At 43.5% G+C, this 17,984-nt stretch overlaps 1 protein-coding gene across 3 annotated transcripts in view; it reads left to right on the forward strand.

The window, feature by feature from the left end:
• Positions 1-4,928: 4,928 nt before the first annotated feature.
• Positions 4,929-17,984, forward strand: part of TDRD3 (tudor domain containing 3) — a 314,042-nt gene continuing 300,986 nt past the window's right edge. The window contains exon 1 of one of the 3 annotated variants that reach the window (XM_084632730.1): positions 4,929-5,301. In XM_084632730.1, coding sequence (XP_084488856.1) covers positions 5,261-5,301 — 41 coding nt within the window. In that variant the 5' untranslated portion in view covers positions 4,929-5,260. The remainder of the gene's footprint in view (positions 5,302-17,984) is intronic. The other 2 variants (XM_084632729.1, XM_084632731.1) reach the window with 2 other exon arrangements.

The following is a 17,984-nucleotide window of genomic DNA, read 5'->3' on the forward strand; positions in this document are numbered from 1 at the left end:
CTGATGAGGTTCAACAAGGACAAGTGCAGAGTCCTGCACTTAGGACGGAAGAATCCCATGCACTGTTACAGACTAGGGACCGAATGGCTAGCCAACAATTCTGCAGAAAAGGACCTCGGGGTTACAGTGGACGAGAAGCTGGATATGAGCCAACATTGTGCCCTAGTTGTCAGGAAGGCCAATGGCATTTTGGGATGTATACGTAGGGGCATTGCCAGCAGATCGAGGGACATGATTGTTCCCTTTTATTTGACATTGGTGAGGCCTCATCTGGAGTACTGTGTCCAGTTTTGGGCCCCACGCTACAAGACGGATGCGGAAAAACTGGAAAGAGTCCAGCGGAGGGCAACAAAAATGATTAGGGGACTGGAAGAGGAGAGGCTGATTAGGGGCTTATGAGGAGAGGCTGAGAGAACTGGGATTGTTTAATCTGCAGAAGAGAAGAATGAGGGGGGATTTGATAGCTGCTTTCAACTACCTGAAAGGGGGTTCCAAAGAGGTTGGATCTAGACTGTTCTCAGTGGTAGCAGATGACAGAACGAGGAGTAATGGTCTCAAGTTGCAGTGGGGGAGGTTTAGGTTGGATATTAGGAAAAACTTTTTCACTAGGAGGGTGGTGAAACACTGGAATGCGTTACCTAGGGAGGTGGTGGAATCTCCTTCCTTAGAAGTTTTTAAGGTCAGGCTTAACAAAGCCCTGTCTGGGATGATTTAGTTGGGGATTGGTCCTGCTTTGAGCAGGGTGTTGGGATAGATGACCTCCTGAGGTTCCTTCCAACCCTGATATTCTATGATTCTGTGACACGGATGGCTGTGCCATGCCAGCCTACTCGGGCTTGGCTTGCAGGGCTGTTTCATTGCTATGTAGAGTTCCGGGCTCGGGCTGGAGTCCAGGCTCTGGGACCTTGGGGTGGGAAGGTCCCCGAGCCCAGAAGTGTACACCACAACTAAACAGCCCCGCAGGGGCCAGCTGCAGGTGTCTAGTTGCTCTGTAGATACACCCAATAAGATCAGTGAATCTGCTCAAGAAGCAAGGTTGACAGGTTGAAAAGGAATCTTTCAAAATGTGAAGGAAATGTAAACCAGTGCAGGGAAACGGAAATAATAGCCCTGAGAGCTGTTAACTGCTCTACTCAACTTAAAGGGTTGTTAACTCTAATACCTTACATTCCACTTCATTAGGCATTTAATTGCTGCTTATCTTAGAAGAACAATGAAGCTAGTATCAGCCATTGTTATTGGATGCTGTCTCTACTTGTATATATACACAGATATTGGGACACATTACAGTTGTCACTAATTAAGATCACATGTTAAGCAACCTCTGCCCTTTCACTTCCATTGCAAGATGTTTCATTACCTTTTGAAAAATTATCTTTTAGGCTAATACTTTGAACAAAGAGGTATTTTTATGTAAAGTCTTTATGGAAATAAAAACTGAACAGGCTTTTTTATTAAGAACATTTTATTAAAATGTAAATACTTTATTGCTCATATAGCATTTTGAAGAGATAAGGCACTAGGTATATGTAAAGTTATTTCTTTGATGTGAGAGTCTGCTGTTTTTAATCCTCAGTGCCTGGAGATAGGAAACAATTTTCTTTAAATGAATCCTTTAGAAGGGACACAAGGACAGTCTGTTAAATCTCACCTCAACTGTTTGTGTGATTCAGAATATTGTCGTGTAGACATTAAATGTTCTTATTTAAGATACTGAGAAACCTGTCTTAAGTGACAGATTGTAGATCAACAAAAATGGGTTGCCTAGCAGAGGTGTTTGTATGTTAGAAGTAGAGCAAAAGTGTTCTTTTAGTTTAGAGATACTTGAGGTGGCTTAAAGATAGGAATAAGCCTAATAAGTGTGATTCATTGGTCAGTGATTGACTGCATTAGTTACATCATCTATTTCCTTCAAGCTTCAAATTCCTAAATTAACATGCAAACTGACTTTATATTGCACTTATTAATACAGAACTTTCCTTGTTGGTGCTATTTTGTCCCATTTCTGGGAATGGTTGGTTGACTCTCCTACTTAAAAATGACTGGTGCATAAACTAAGTTAATTTCAAAACAAACCAATAACAAACAAAACCAAAACCCAAAGACACACATACACTGAGTCACTGCAACCACTGAAAATTTTCTCCTAATGTTGACACCAGTCAAATATGTCACATAAACATGATTATTGTATCACACATATTGCTGTGTGGTAGGATTTGGATTTAGTTCTGCAAGTTGTTTCTCATAGGTCTTGCTTTCCAAGCCCATACTGCCAACATCTAACCTTTTGAAACAGACATTTGAAAGAAAAATAGGAACACATTGCCTAACTCTACTGAAATATATCCAACAAGACTGTGGTTTGGAAACCGTTGAAAAATGAGGATAAATAGGGCTGTGAAAGCGCTTGGTGGGAATATATGACTCTTTTGTGCTGGGCAGTTGGTTGCAGTGGAAAGTAGGTGCCAGTGCAACGGAGATATCTGCGCAACTGCAAGCAATTTAGGGGGAGATTTAAAGGGGAGCCTGAGCCTCTATGCTTTAATGTAACTCAAGAGATGTTTTGATGATTTTATAGAAGTCAGTAATTCCCACAGTGACAGGTTCTCCATGTTGGTTGATCTGTATGTAATCAATGAGAGAACGCTTTTTCTCCATAGTGGCTCCCCTTCTCTCACCAATTTGTTATGTAGGCACACTTTTTCCAGCCCCTGTACAATATCCCTGATCACACTGTGTCTCTTCTTGACATCTAATATGCAATCAGAGAAGTTTCTAAATGAAATCCACTTTTACTACTAATACTACTGTCTGTCTATCCAGTTAACTCTGCCCCACCCTCTGAGTAAGTAGCATGAATGCATTAGCACTTTAGTTCCACACCTCTGGTACAGATGCCTGCCAGCAGCTGCTATGCATAGGCATGTAAGACTGCTTGAATGGAGCAATTTGTTTCTCAGAAAATTGATCTCTGAGATTTTAGGCCATATCTCAGTGCTAATATAAGAATTTCTGGGCATAATGCTATGGTTAGTGTATCTCTGTGCATCAGATAAAACTCTCCTTGCCCCCACCACTAATTAAACTCACACTTTGCTTAAAGTCTACCAGGATATGGGCTGGCACAATCCAGATAGACAACTTGAGTACAAGGTTGTCTGGTGATTCAGTGCATGTTATGTAGAGCAGCTTTCTAAGGGGTAACCATCAATACAACCTATAGTTCTCTGTCGGTGGTATTGATGACTATTATTATTTTTCATGTACTTGCAACAAGAGGACACCTGTACCTGTACAGTACCTGTACAATTCATTCAGTACCTGTACAATTCATAGAGAATGTCTGCCCTTTCTCCTTCTCCCTGTCCCAGTGCATAATGCTTTTTTTCTACATTTCCCCTGAAGCTAATATGAGAAAGTATGAGTAATGTGAGGAATGGCCCAGATCTACCAGTGCAGTATTGGCATTGGTTCCTTGGTCTGTGTCAGTTGTTGTTCAGTGTTTCCATATTACTTGTTGTTTAATTACAGACAAATAAGATGAAGCAAGAAATTGAATGGCAGGGGTCAGAAAAGCAGAAGTCAGAGCTCATCAGGTGCAGACTTGTAGACATGAGGGTAGGGGCTGCATGGAAGAAGGTATGGAGGCTGCTTTCATTGGTAGAGCAAAGACGGTGTCAACAGTTTTTGATAAATTGGTAGATCTGATAGACAAAGTAGGATTAAAGGTGATGGGCACTGAAGAAAAAGACAAGGTGCTAGTGTTTGATACAGTGGAGGGAAGGAAGATGGTGGAAGGACGTAAAGAAGGTAGTTTTATGAGAGAAATGACAAACCACAAAGATGACCTCAGTAGCATTGTTCTGAATAGTGACTGAGAAATTGGTGAGATAAGGTTTTCAGGCATGTGTGCATAACAGATCAATAGTTAAGTTTTGGACAAGTTGAGCTTAAAATGCCCCCTGGACATCCATGAGATGTCAGAAAGAGAGGTTGGGATTGTACAGAAGTGGATATAGAGGCTCCCTCGCTTTCTTCTTTGCTTTTGGGGCTAAAAATCATTAGCTACAGAATATCAACAGCTTGGACACTCAGACTAGAGGCTGCATTTTCAGAAAACTTGCACTATATAAATCCATGGTACACCCCACACCTTGAATACTGCAGCAGTTCTAGTTACTCCTTTAAAAAAAGATATATTAGAATGGGAACTGGTAGAGAAGGGCAACAAAAATGATTAAGGGAATAGAGCAGCTTCCGGAGGAGAGATTAAAAAGATTGGGATCAGGGATGCGAGGGAGGGCTCGGGACTCATCAGGCCAGCCCTGCGTGGGAGGCGGGGGTGGAGCTCAGGCTAGCCTCACCCAGGTTCCTGTTTTTCCCTTTGGGAAAGATGGTCACCTTCGCCCTGCATTGCTGAAAGGTTTTCTTCTCTAGTTAGCCTCCCACGGGCAGCAGTTTGCACCATATCTAAGTGCTGGGAGCTGGCGTTACAGCCCTGGCCTGGTGAGACCTTTGGGGCCACGCTACCTCCCCGATTATTTTATTTACACACAGAGGTTTGGGGCCCCCCATGCTCCTGACTCTGGCAGAGCTGCCCTCCTCCCCGTGCAAGAGCTCAGACCAGGGCCGCCTGAGCGGGCGAGCTCTCGTACAAACGGCCTTCTGCCATCAAGGGCATCCACTTCATTCCCGCCCTGCCCGGGGTGGGTGTGTGACAACAACCTCCCCTCTCCCCTTGGCCCATGTGGCCGAGCCACGCCGGCCGTGAGCTCCCCTGCCAACATCCGCAATCACCGGCGGGAGCCGGACAGTCAAGTCACCCCCCACCCCCGCCAGCGAGCCTGGCCCGAGCCCGCCGGTAGCCCAGGCCCTGGGGCGGCCGCGGCGCTGGCGCTGGCGCCGCCTCTTCTGCCCGCCCCCGTGATGGCGGCGCCGGCGGCCTCCCTGGCGCTGGCAGGGGGCGCCGGGCCCGCGCCTCCTCAGTAGCGGGACGGCTGGAGCCTCCCCCGGCCCGGCGGCTTTGTTCGCTTGCGAGCGGCGGGGTCTGCGCCTGGAGCCGGCGAGCTGCGCCGAGACCCGGCGGGGGCGCGGCCCTCAGCCGGGAGGGGCGGCCCAGGCCACGCGGCTCCTCCCCCGCCGCTGCCCCCCCCTCCCGGGTACGGGCCCAGCCGGCCGCCCAGCGCCGCGGCAAGTTTGTGGGAAGCAGCAGCAGCAGCAGCCGAGGGCCACGGAGGCGGCGACGGCCGGAGCTACCATGGCTGGCGGGGCGAGCTCCGCGCTCTCGGAGTCCGGCTGGTAAGTGGGGCCTGTCCGCTGTGCGGCTCCGTGGGGCCGATGGTGGGACTCGGGGCCTGCCCGGAGGCTCGGGGCTGGGAAACGGCTGCTGCTGCTCTAGGCCTCTCTGGTTCCTGCCCCTTTCCACCCTGACAGTAGGTGCCTCCCCCCGCCTTGTGAGAGGAGCAGGAAGTGCTCGGGGTGGGGGAAGATAGGTAGCTTTCGCATTTGAACGCTAGCTATTGATTTGACCTTTTCTGGGTCACTCAGAGGGGATGTGTTAGGCACAGTCCCTGAGCAGAAGATCCAGGGGCCAGACCTGGTATTCTTTTTCTCAGTTTTCCCAGTTTATACAGTGAAGGGTTGATCTTGTCCTGCATGTTTCCTACTTGTTACATGGGTAGGTGGGCTGTAGTTGCTTCTCCTTTCAGAGGCATGGTGTGGCTTTTTTAGTTATTTTATGCACCTGGGCAGTGGGTTCCCTTCATTATCTCCCATAAATGAAACAGAAAGTAAGGTTAACACTAGTTAATGAAGTAAGTTTCCCAGCATCCCTCAGAGTTGGTATTATTGAGCTAATGTTACAGAAATGATCAAAAGTAAAGCTTAATGCACCAAGAAGTTGTCTTATCTAAATTCGTAGGCCTTGTGTAGTCTACTCCAATCTTTCTCTGAACAGTTTCCCCTCATTGCTAACAATGATGTTTGGGTGCAGCTCCATGGTAACAACAGTGGGAATGCTGATTTAGACAGGGTTCTTAACCACCAATGGTAGTTTTTACTGAAATGTCATGTAGATATGTTGCAAATAGATTTAGTTGAGATGTAGTTAAAACAGTGTAGGCACACGCCTTTCTGGACCACTAATACTACTACTGGTTGTGCTGCATGGGTAGGAAACTCTTTCTTTAAAAAGGGGGGCTAGTGTAGACAAAGCTATAGTGAGAGCAGACTTAGGACTAGAATCCAGGAATTGTGACTCTCTCCAGTTTGTGCTAACCGTTAGACATATTACTTCTCTCAAAAGGCAACACTTACCAGACTCACCACTTTTTTCAATACAAAGCATACACATACTTACCAGGGTATGGTTTAGTATTATTTATTTACTAGGTCAGACTTTTTCTTGACTATTTTACAACACTTTTGTAAAAATGAGCGCACCTTGAAATATCTGCTCATTGTAAAAATTAGTAATTTAGGCCTAGTTTGGAAAATTACTGTGGTACATGCATAAACGTCAAGCATGTGAGTAGGCTCATTGACTTGCTTGGAATACTTGCTTAAAATCCCACATGCTTAAAATATAGCATGTACCTCCTTCCTTCCGGTGTTTTGTTGGATTGGGGCCTTAGAGTGCCTAAATTTATTGCTGCCACTTTAAAAGGATCATAACAAAGGTCACATTTTAATTGCTGGAGCTTATATACTGTAACACCTATGCTGGTTCTTCAAATTTTAATTCAAAGTTCAGTTTCTGGAGAAAATAATCTATGGGAAGACTATAAATCTGCTGATCTGTGAACTTTCTGCTCCTAAAAACTTGTATTGTCTTTGAAATAACCTTCTGTTCTTTTATGGAATCATTGATCAACCTGAGAAGCTGAGGTGTCTTGCTTGGTCTGCTTCTCTGCAGATGCTTGGCAAAGGAGTAAAGGTGCTAATTTCAGAAATTATATTCTTTTAACACTATTCTAATGTGCAGACTTCAGTACACAGGGTAATGACTCTTGGCCACTAGATGTTAGGCACTAAAGGTAACTTAATTTTAATAACTATATTGAAGGAACTGTATCAGCAATTTTAAGTTGAAATTAACCAACTTTTCAGGCAAGTAGTTTATACTTTACGTAATTTTTTTGTTTTTTGTTTGTTTCTCGTTTCTTATTATGCAGTATATAGATACAGTTTTATCGGAGTAGAGAGGTTATTTGCTTCTGTATTTGGCACTAGTGCAACTGCTGCTTGGATATTGGAATGTCCAGTTCTGGGGTCCACAAGTCAAGAAGGATATGGAAAAATTGAAGTTAGTTAAGAAAAGAGCAATGAGAATAATTAGAGGATTAAAAAACATGCCTTATAGTGAAAGATTGGAGCTCTGTCTATTTAGTTCAACAAAGAGAAAGTTAAGGGATGTCTTGATTACAGTCTGTAAGAACCTACATGAGGAACAAATATTTAATAATGGGCTCTACAATCCAGCAGAGAAAGATATAACATGATCCAATGGCTGGACATTGAAGCTAGACAAATTCAGACTAGAAATAGGGTGTACATTTTTAACAGTGAAAGTAATTAACTATTGGAATAATTTACAAAATGTTGTGGTTGATTCTCTATCACTGGCCATTTTTAAAGTCAAAATTGGATTTTTTTCTAAAAGATATGCTCTAGGAATTATTTTGGGAGAATTTCTGTGGCCTGTGTTACACAGGGGATCAGACTAGATGACCACAATGGTTCCTCCTTGGCTTGGAATCTGTGAATTTAAAATATTAGTCTTAACACGCAAATTGAAATTTTTAGGCTGCTGCCACTTTTCTATTTTGACAGTCAAATGAATGTAGTGTTAAGAAGATGGCTTGTTGATATTTGTACTACAAATAAAAAAATTTCCAAACATTTTAGTGGCTAGCTTATATTAAATAACTGAAATGGTTCACACAGTTTCTGCAGTGTGTGCCCTGGACCTTGGCAAGCTACAGCATTGGGGAGTGGCTGATGTGCTTAAGCATTTGATTTGTGCCCTCATGATGTTGCAGGAGGTGAGCCAGTGGTGGGTAGTGGGCTGACTGCCAGGCACTGTTCAGTCACTAGTGGCATGTTGTAGCCTAGTCTTATTGGGGGGCGGGGGGGTATCATATGGGAAAGAAGTGGATGTACATGGTGGGGAGGAGGAGGAAGGGGAGAAGGATTGGAAAGAAGAGAATGAACAACAGAAATATCATTAAATAAACACCCAACTAATGTTTTTAGTTTTTTCTGCATCTGTACTCAAGATGTTCTACTGTGGGGTGTGATTTTTTCCTTGACTCCTCCACCCTCTGATAGCAGCAGCAGAGCTTCAAGCAGATTTTAAACAAGTCTTCAGAACTGGTACTTAACTTGGTGTGTTTCTGGTCTACGTTAGTAGTTTAAAACATGATCAGCACCAGCTAAGTTGCAACTGTTGCTGGCACCTCTTGCGAGAAGTGGGAACCTTTCCTACTTTAGAGACAAGGTTAAAAGACGCTATAAGCCAAATTCTGTACTCATTTACACCAGATGTGCTCTTCTTTACATATGTGAAACACCATTGTCTTTTGCAACTGCAATTTAATTAACATATCTGTTGATTTATGAGGCACCCTGTACTCCAGCTTGCTTTCCCAAATCCTTACTGGTTCTGCTACAGTAACAAGAATTGAGAGTAGTAAAAACTAATTGTTGGTGCTGACGTAAGCAGATATAACTCTAAATATATTTATGGAGCTGGTCTGTTGAGTAAGGAGGTGGTAACATTACACAGTCATTTTGCAGAGTAGAACTGCACTTGGATTTTTTTTAATGTAGGGATATCTTAACCTTTTTTCTAGATAAATGTGTCCATTAAAGAGTGTAGTTTGAAATTTCCACTTGACTCCATCTTACACACCACCTAATGCAAGAACTTAAATACTTTTATAAGCACAAAGGGATATTGCAGATATATTATCTGATTCCGAGTAAATAAAACTTAAGATAGAAAAGAAATATCTACGGTACATCCAACTGGAAATGTTAGAGATTTATCTTGTATATTTGTGTTGGTATTACAAAATGTATTTTATTAAATTCTGTGAACATTATATTTATTTGCTGTCAAGTGTAATTTTGGTAATAGTGATCAGTAATTACAGCAGATGTATTTCTTCACCTCGTTTGGAAAATTTAGAGATTCAGCCCCCGTTGATGTTAGTGTAGTTGTATTTTCTTATGCTTCTTTGGTCTGTTTGGAATTTTTTCCCTTTGGGAGTCCAGTAGGAACTTCAGGTAGTATAGGGCTGTGTCATAACTAGTATTGGCAGCGATGGTAGATAAAATCTGACAAATTCTGCACAATATTTTGTTTGTGTGTGTGTTATATATGAAAGAATCTTAAAATTTAATACAACAGAAAAAAATTGTCATTTGGAATCTTGGATTTGGGAATGCCTTAACTTCTTTATGATTTACTTATTTTATGGTGCCCACAAAAAATGAACTGAATTCCAAACGCTTCTTCTTTTCTCTCTGTTTCCAAAGGTGTCCCATTTTCTGTTTCTCATTTGGTAAAAATGTGGGAGTTGGTGTGCCATTGATTTTTAATTCAGCCTTCTTGTGTGTCCAACCTGTGCTCTGAATGAAGCTAGGGTCTTGTGGAAGATGTGTATGTGATGATCCTAAATTACACAACAGTTTTTTTTTTTCTATCCTAATGCATACACACAAAGTGGCAGATAAAAAGTAGCATGGGAAGCTTTAAATCTGACATTGCTTAATTTCTGAGTGTTGGCTTTTTAAGCTAAAAAATGATGATGGCGTCTCACATTGATGTATGAGATTCATCCAAAACTATAGGTGAACAGATATATGTGAGGTCAGACCAGTGCTTCCTCTAATTTTTCCCATGCATAGGCGGAACGAATTTTGTTATGTGCCCATAACAAAATGTGTGTGTTTGACACATTACCTCCATATTGGTGCACATAACAAAATTCATGTGGTGGGGCTGGGGCTGAGGGGTTTGGAGTGTGGGAAGGGGGTCAGGTCTGGGGCAGGGGGTGTGTGGGGGGTACAGTTGAGGACTCCGGTGGGGCATGCGGGCTCTGGGGTGGGGCCGAGGATGCGGGGTGTGGGGTGCAGGCTTTAACGTGGCTGTGTAGTCGCGGCTTTGTACAGAGCTCTCCCAGTGCTATAAAAAACCCACCTCTATGAGGGGTGTAGCTACCAGCGCCGAGAGGGCAGCTACTAGCACTGTAGCACTGTCTACACTGCCATGTTACAGCGCTGAAACTTGAAGCGCTCAGGGGTGTGTTATTTTTACACCCCTGAGCGAGAAAGTTGCAGCGCTGTAAAGTGGCAGCGTAGACAAGGTCTTAATGTGCCTCACTTTAAAGCAGTTATTGACAAATCTGCCACCACCTTGCTTTGCTGTGGACTGTTGCTTCCTAGTTGCTGGAATCAAATTGACGTGCTTTCAAGTATGGACTTCAGTGTGTCTTTATATCATTTGTAACCTACATAACTTTACATTAAAGTCTTTTTGTATGTCATTTTCTTGTTTTATTTAAAGGAAGAAGGTTTTTCTTAACCTTTGTAATTTTGTAGGGTTTTTTAAAGGAAAAAAGTAAAAATATTTAATACTACGTAGCTGTGACACCTCCTTCATCATACTTCTGTCAGCAGTGTGTGAACCCTGTTCCTTTAGTGTTGCAGCACATAATCCTGTTGCCACACGAGTTACAGAACTAACTGTATTAGCTGGCAATAGGAGAAGACTGTTACCCTAGGGTGGTGATTGAACCACTGAAGACAGGTGCTGGATCCAGAAGGTTGTTGCGGAGCCTGGCACACCTTGACTCTTTCACTCACCCTGCCCTCCCGCCAAGCTGGGGGAGGTTTTGTACCATGTGATGCTCGTGGAGTTGGGTCTCTGAGGTTATGTGCTGAGTCTGGATGGTTGCTGCTGATGGAAGCCTGGCCTGGCTCTCTCCCACAGATGTCTGCTGCAGTTGCTCAGACAGCTTCAGGATGGTTCCTAGTGTAGCAGCTGCTGCTGCTTTTGCATAGGTCCAGCCTTAGAATGTTTGTTTTCACTTTAATGTTTTGGCATGCTCCCAGAATTTTCCTGAGGAATGCAACTAAGTGGAGGGATAAGGTAATTTTCAACAGTTGTGTATCAGCAAAACTTTAACATAATTTCATGGGACAAAGGAAATGCACCTCTCTAACCCCAGGGCTTCCCCACTGCCAGATTTCAGTGGCTCTCTGATAGTAGATGTGTTGAATCTTAAAAAAAAAAAAAAAAAAAAAAAAAAAAAAGTTGCAAGTATCTTTTTTTAATGAAAAGTGTTAGGCAACCTAAATATAGGGCTTGCTACCAGGATCCCCTTTAATAGAAAGCATTGTTTGCCAATAGTTAATACTAAGGCCATCTATTTGTTAGTATAGGGATAAACCGGGAACATGAGACACCGCTCACTATGTGTTAACTGTTGACAAGTTCTAATTTTTTTCTCACAGGAACAACTGTGCTTGGGTGCTGATTAAAATGTCCATCACTAAATCTATATTTATAAAGTAATTGTAGGTCTGACTCCTGTTATAATATATGGGAATCAATGCTGAAATTCCATTCTTTAAAGTGTAATCCTAAAGTATTACTTAGTCACTTAAAATACATATGTTTAACAGATATATTCTTCTGATGTAGTAGTAAATAGTCTACTGTAGTAAAATACTTGTATGAGAACTGAAATACTTTTTCAATACTGGAAGCTCCAATTTTGATGTTTTATAATATAGCTGACGTTCAGGATATATCACTAAAATATAGCACTTGAAAAATACGTAATGTAAGAATCTATCAGGATGTACTATTTACACATTATGGTGTATCGTAAAATCACTTTTGTAACTCTGTTTTGATGTTATTGTTGTTGCACACATATCATGGCTAGAACCATAAAATAATGCTGGATTATAGCTATTTCAATTAAAAGAAAATAAAAACAACCTCCTTCCACCCAAATCGTATGTGAACAGATTGTTGAAAGGTTTCAGAGTAGCAGCTGTATTAGTCTGTATTCGCAAAAAGAAAAGGAGTACTTGTGGCACCTTAGAGACTAACAGATTTATTTGAGCATAAGCTTTCGTGAGCTACAGCTCACTTCATCCAGTAAGGTACTCAAAATCATGAAATTCCAATCTTGCATGGTCTGCCTTAATTCTCCCCATTTGTGTGCATTATAATCTTTAATTACAGGAGTGTATACTATCCTATAACATTTAAAAATATTCTACAATAATAGGTACGTGTGTAGTATTGGTAATTTTTTTTATATTTGCACTACTTTTGCTGTACTTACACTGATTTATCATAATGGTTCAATATCTTCCCTGATGTAAATTTGGTTTGTAGATATTTTTCTCCGTGGTATGTATTATAATAGTTAAGACCCGTAATTTTCATAGGAGTGTTTTGTAGCCTCTTTTGTTTGAGATACACAGAGCAGCAGTACACAGTGTTACAGAGTGCTTCACATGTGTAGCTTTAAGGTCATGGAAAAATGTACCTCTTATGCATTTGTTATGTATATGGATAATTATGTATATGGATAATGTTCCCATACTGCTTCTCAAATAATCCAATTTGTCATTTTCCTATAGCCTTACATGTGTTTGTTGCAACTTCTGGGAGTGTATACTATGTGTGTATGCTAAACAGTTAAAGAAGGTCACTTGTATGAAAAGTACAAAAGGGAATCATACCTGCAACATAAGCTAGAGAGTGTCCCCCAATCCTGCAAATGACTACATGTGAGTAGTCTTACTGACCAATGGTGTCCATAGATGATGATGGGAAGATATGTCATGATTCATTGAAATAGTGCTGTAACATGTTACAAAATATAATTTCAGTGAAGGATGCAAGTACTTCTGGAAGCTACAGAAAATTTGGACAACCTTTCAGTCCATTTAGCAAAGTGCTTGCAGATCCAATTGTAAGAAAGTTGAAACGAATAATTAAGTGTAGAAGGCTTTTCTTCTCTCTACTAGTGTTTTAATCAAGAATTTAGTTGTGTAGTATTGATTCAACATTTATTACGTATGGGCTATTTCCTTGGTGGAACAAACTGCTCTTGGAGTTAATTCCTTTAAAGAGTAGAAAAAATGTTAATTTTAACCATTAGATTTTCAGTTTATTACATGTTAATGGCTTGATAAAATCGTAGATAAAGCTTCTGTGCTGTAGCAAGGTCATGACCCAAAACTGAGTCACCAGAATGTATCAGAGTTGCATGGGAGGCGTAGGTTGGGGGAGGGAGGGGAGTGGAATCGGGTGTGGATGGGAGGATTCAGGGGAGGGGTTGTAGAGCCCGCCCCACAGCAGTGTCTCCTGAGGCTCTGGTCTTGTGGGATTGATTAGACTCTGTTCCCCACTCCAGGCGTTCCTACGTGGTGCATGGGATTGCAAAAGTGTTCAGGTTTGGCCCAGCCACCCCTCTGTTCTAATGATGGGTAGCCAGCCAGGCCAAATTTGAGTGATTGGCTCTGGAATCTCATGTGTGAGTAATGTTGCGACCTGGCACAAATGTGGCATGGCTGGACCGAACCTGAGCGATGCTGTGACTCCCAAGGTCATGATGCCTGGAGCGGGGAGCCAAGCCCAGCCAGCCCTGTGGGGCTGGGAATGCCACTGTGTTATGTACAATGTGCTTGTTCTGTTAATGTATATATTGTATGTTGTGGGTAAAAAAGACAGTTGGCAGTTTTTCAAAGAGACATTATTAAGGGCACCAGAGCAAACTATCCCACTGCGTAGGAAAGATAGGAAATATGGCAAGAGACCACCCTGGCTTAACCAGGAGGTCTTCAATGATGTAAAACTCAAAAAAGAGTCCTACAAAAAGTGGAAACTCGGGTCAAATTACAAAGGATTAATATAAACAAATAACACAAGTATGTAGGGACAAAATTAGAAAAGCCAAGGCACAAAACAAGATCAAACTAGCTAGGACATAAAAGGAAACAATAAAACGGGTTGGCAACCTATGGCTTGCGTGCCAAAGACGGCACGCGAGCTGATTTTTAATGGCACGCTGCTGCCTGCTGGGTCCCAGCTGCCGGCCCTGCTCAGCCAGGGACCCTGGCACGCAGCAACATGCCATTAAAAATCCTGCCCGCCCCGGCCCGCTGTTCTCCACCTCTCTCCCCACCCCGCTGGAGCAGGGTAAAGAAGCTTGGTCCTGCCGGCTGCTGCTGCAGGGCAGGTGAGCTCCCCCCTCCCCTGCCTCTTCCCCCAGCATGCTGGGTTCCTGCCCCTCCTCCTCTCCCTCCCTGCCGCCGATCAGCTGATGGCCCTTGTGCGGGAAGGGGAGAAGCGGAGCAGCAGGGCGCTCGCTGCTCCGGGGAGGAGGCGGAGAAGAGGTGGCCTTGGGGAAGGGGGTGGAATTAGGGCATATCCCCTCCAGCCCCCATCATGAGCCGCTCTGGGCAGGGGGCTGGGAGCACCCCCACGACCCTAGCCCACACCCCCAGCCCTCTTCCCTGACCCCTACACCCCCTCCACACACCCCAGCCCTGACTCCTGCACCTCCCTACGACCCCATGCCCTGAATCTTGCACCCCCCCGAGCACCAAATGGGAGCTTCTGCACCCCTTCCTCCCACATTCCCACCTGCACCCCTCGCACCAAATGGGAGCAGCCCAGGTAAGTACTCCACACCCAAACCTTCTGCCCCAATCCTGAGTCCCCTCCCTCATTCTAGCTCCTGGCCAGACCCTGCACCCTAACCCCAGCCTGCTCCTTCGCCCCCAGCCCTTTGCTCAGTGCACTCCCACCCTCAACTCAGTGCAGAGAGAGAGGAAGAGAATGGGCTAGAATTAGGGAGAAGGTAGGTACCCACTATGTGGGCAGGGCCGGGATCCCAGACTGGCAGCGGGCTGAGAGGGGCTGGCAGCTGGGACCCTGGCTGGCAGGAGCCAGTGGATGGAACCCCAGACCGGCAGTGGGCTGAGAGGTAGTGGGCTGAGCCACTCAGCCCACTGCCAGTCTGGGGTTCTGGCTGCCGGCCCTTGCCAGCCGGGGTCCTGACCGCAGGCCCTGCTCAGCCTGCTGCCGGCCTAGGTGAATGGAACCCCAGGCTGGCAGCAGGCTGAGCGGGCCGGCGGTGTAAGATCAGCATTTTAATTTAATTTTAAATGAAGCTTCTTAAACATTTAGAAAACCTTGTTTACTTTACATATGACAATAATTTAGTTATATAATATGTAGACTTAGAGAGAGAGCTTCTAAAAAACGTTAAAATGTATTACTGACACGCAAAACCTTACATTAAAGTGAATAAATGAAGGCTCGGCACACCATTTGTGAAAGGTTGCCGACCCATGCAATAAAACATTCTACAAATACATTAGAAGCAAGAAGATGACCAAGGACAGAATAGGCCCGTTACTCAATGAGAGGGGAAAGACAATAACAGAAAATGTGGAAATGGCAGAGGTGCTTAATGACTTCTTTGTTTTGGTTTTCACCAAGAAGGTTGATGGCGATTGAATGTCTACCATAGTGAATGTCAGTGAAAATGAGGTAGGATCAGAGTCTAAAATAGGGAAAGAACAAATCAAAAATTACTTAGACAAGTTAGATGTCTTTAAATCACCAGGGCCTGATGAAATGCATCCTAGAATACTCAAGGAGCTGACTGAGGAGATATCTGAGCCATTAGCAATTCCTTTGAAAAGTCATGGAAGGTGGGAAACATCCCAGAATACTGGAAAAGGGCAAATATAGTGTCCGTCTATAAAAAGAGAAATGAGGACAACCTGGGGAATTACAGACCAGTCAGCTTAACTTCTGTACCTGGAAAGATAATGGAGCAAATAATTAAGCAATCAATTTTCAAATACTTAGAAGATAATAAGGTGATAAATAACAGTCAGCATGGGTTTGTCAAGAAACAAATCATGTCAAACCAACTTGAGAGCTTTCTTTGACAGGGTAACAAGCCTTGTGGATGGGAGGGAAGCAGTAGATGTGGTATATCTTGACTTTAGTAAGGCTTTTGATACTGTCTCTCGTGACCTGTTCATAAACAAACTAGAGAAATACATCCTAGATGGAGCTACTATAAGCTGGGTGCATATCTGGTTGGAAAATCATTCCCAGAGAGTAATTATCAGTGGTTCACAGTCATGCTGGAAGGGCATAATGAGTGGGGTCCCGCAGGGATCGGTTCTGCGTCCAGTTCTGTTCAATATCTTCATCAGTGATTTAGATAATAGCATAGAGAGTACACTTACAAAGTTTGCGAACCGTACCAAGCTGGGAGGGGTTGCAAGGGCTTTGGAGGATAGGATTAAAATTCAAAATGATCTGGGCAAACTGGAGACATGATCTGACGTAAATAGGATGAAATTCAATAAGGACAAATGCAAAGTACTCCACTTAGGAAGGAACAATCAGTTGCCCGCATACAAAATGGGAAATGACTGCAGAAAGGGATTTGGGGGTCATAGTGGATCAAACGCTAAACATTAGTCAACAGTGTAACGCTGTTGCAAAAAAAGCAAACATCATTCTGGGATGTATTAGCAGAAGTACTATAAGCAGGACACGAGAAGTAATTCTTCCACTCTACTCTGCGCTGATTAGGCCTCAACTGGAGTATTGCGTCCAGTTCTGGGTGCCACATTTCAGGAAAGATGTGGACAAATTGGAGAAAGTCCAGAGAAAAGCAACAAAAATGATTAAAGGTCTAGAAAACAGGACCTATAGGGAAGATGGAAAAAATTAGGTTTGTTTAGTCTGGAGAAGAGAAGATTGAGAAGGGACATAACAGTTTTCAAGTACATAAAAGGTTGTTACAAGAAGGAGGAAGAAACATTTTTTTTCTTAACCTCTGAGGATAGGACAAGAAGCAATGGGCTTAGATTGCAGCAAGGGAGGTTTAGGTTGAACAGTAGGAAGAGCTTCCTAACTGTCAGAGTGGTTAGGCACTGGAATAAATTGCTTAGGGAGGTTGTGGAATTTCCATCATTGGGGATTTTTAAGAGCAGGTTGGACAAACACCTGTCAGGAATGGTCTAGATCAGTGGTTCTCAAAGCTGGTCCGCCGCTCATTCAGGGAAAGCCCCGGTGTGCTGGACCGGTTTGTTTACCTGCTGCAAACGCAGGCTCGGCTGATCGCGGCTCCCACTGGCTGCGGTTCGCCACTCTAGGCCAATGGGGGCTGCGGGAAGTGGTGCAGGCCGAGGGATGTGCTGGCTGCCCTTCTCGCAGCCCCCATTGGCCTGGAGTGGCAAACTGCGGCCAGTGGGAGCTGCGATCCGCCGAACCTGTGGACACTGTACGTAAACAAACTGGTCCGGCATGCCAGGGGCTTTCCCTGAACAAGCAGCAGACTGGCTTTGAGAACTACTGGTCTAAATAATATTTAGTCCTGACATAAGTGCAGGGGACAGGACTAGATGATCTCTTGAGGTCCCTTCCTGTTCTATGATTCTATGAAATATTTAAGTAAGTGAGACTTTTTTGCACTATATCCATTTACTGGGTCGTAACAGACTATCAAGGCTTACAAATGTGTCTTGAACCCAAAAAGTTTGAGAACCACTGTTATATCACATTAATACTACTTTTATATTAGAAATGATCAATTTTGCTTCAGTTCTGTTGTCTGAAATACAACTATCCGTAAGAAAACTCATAGAGAAGATCCCTCTTGTCATATAAATGCCTACACTTCATTACTGCTAGGGTCAATGCATAAAGTTTATGGGGGAAGTTTTCAAAAGTACAAAGGGTAATTGGGTGCCTATCTGCTCTTGTGCCTTTGAAAATCTCCTGCCCCCTCCCCATGCTAAATTGCAGTATCACAGCATAGAAAGAGGTTGAGTTTTAAGGTTGAAATGTTTAATTCTAAATCACTGTTTAGGGCCCCATTCACACTGCCATTCTAAACTCTAGAGTCTATACCCAG

Source organism: Lepidochelys olivacea (genome assembly GCF_965140295.1).
Source record: "Lepidochelys olivacea isolate rLepOli2 genome assembly, chromosome: 1".
In the NCBI taxonomy this organism is placed as follows: Eukaryota; Metazoa; Chordata; order Testudines; family Cheloniidae; genus Lepidochelys; species Lepidochelys olivacea.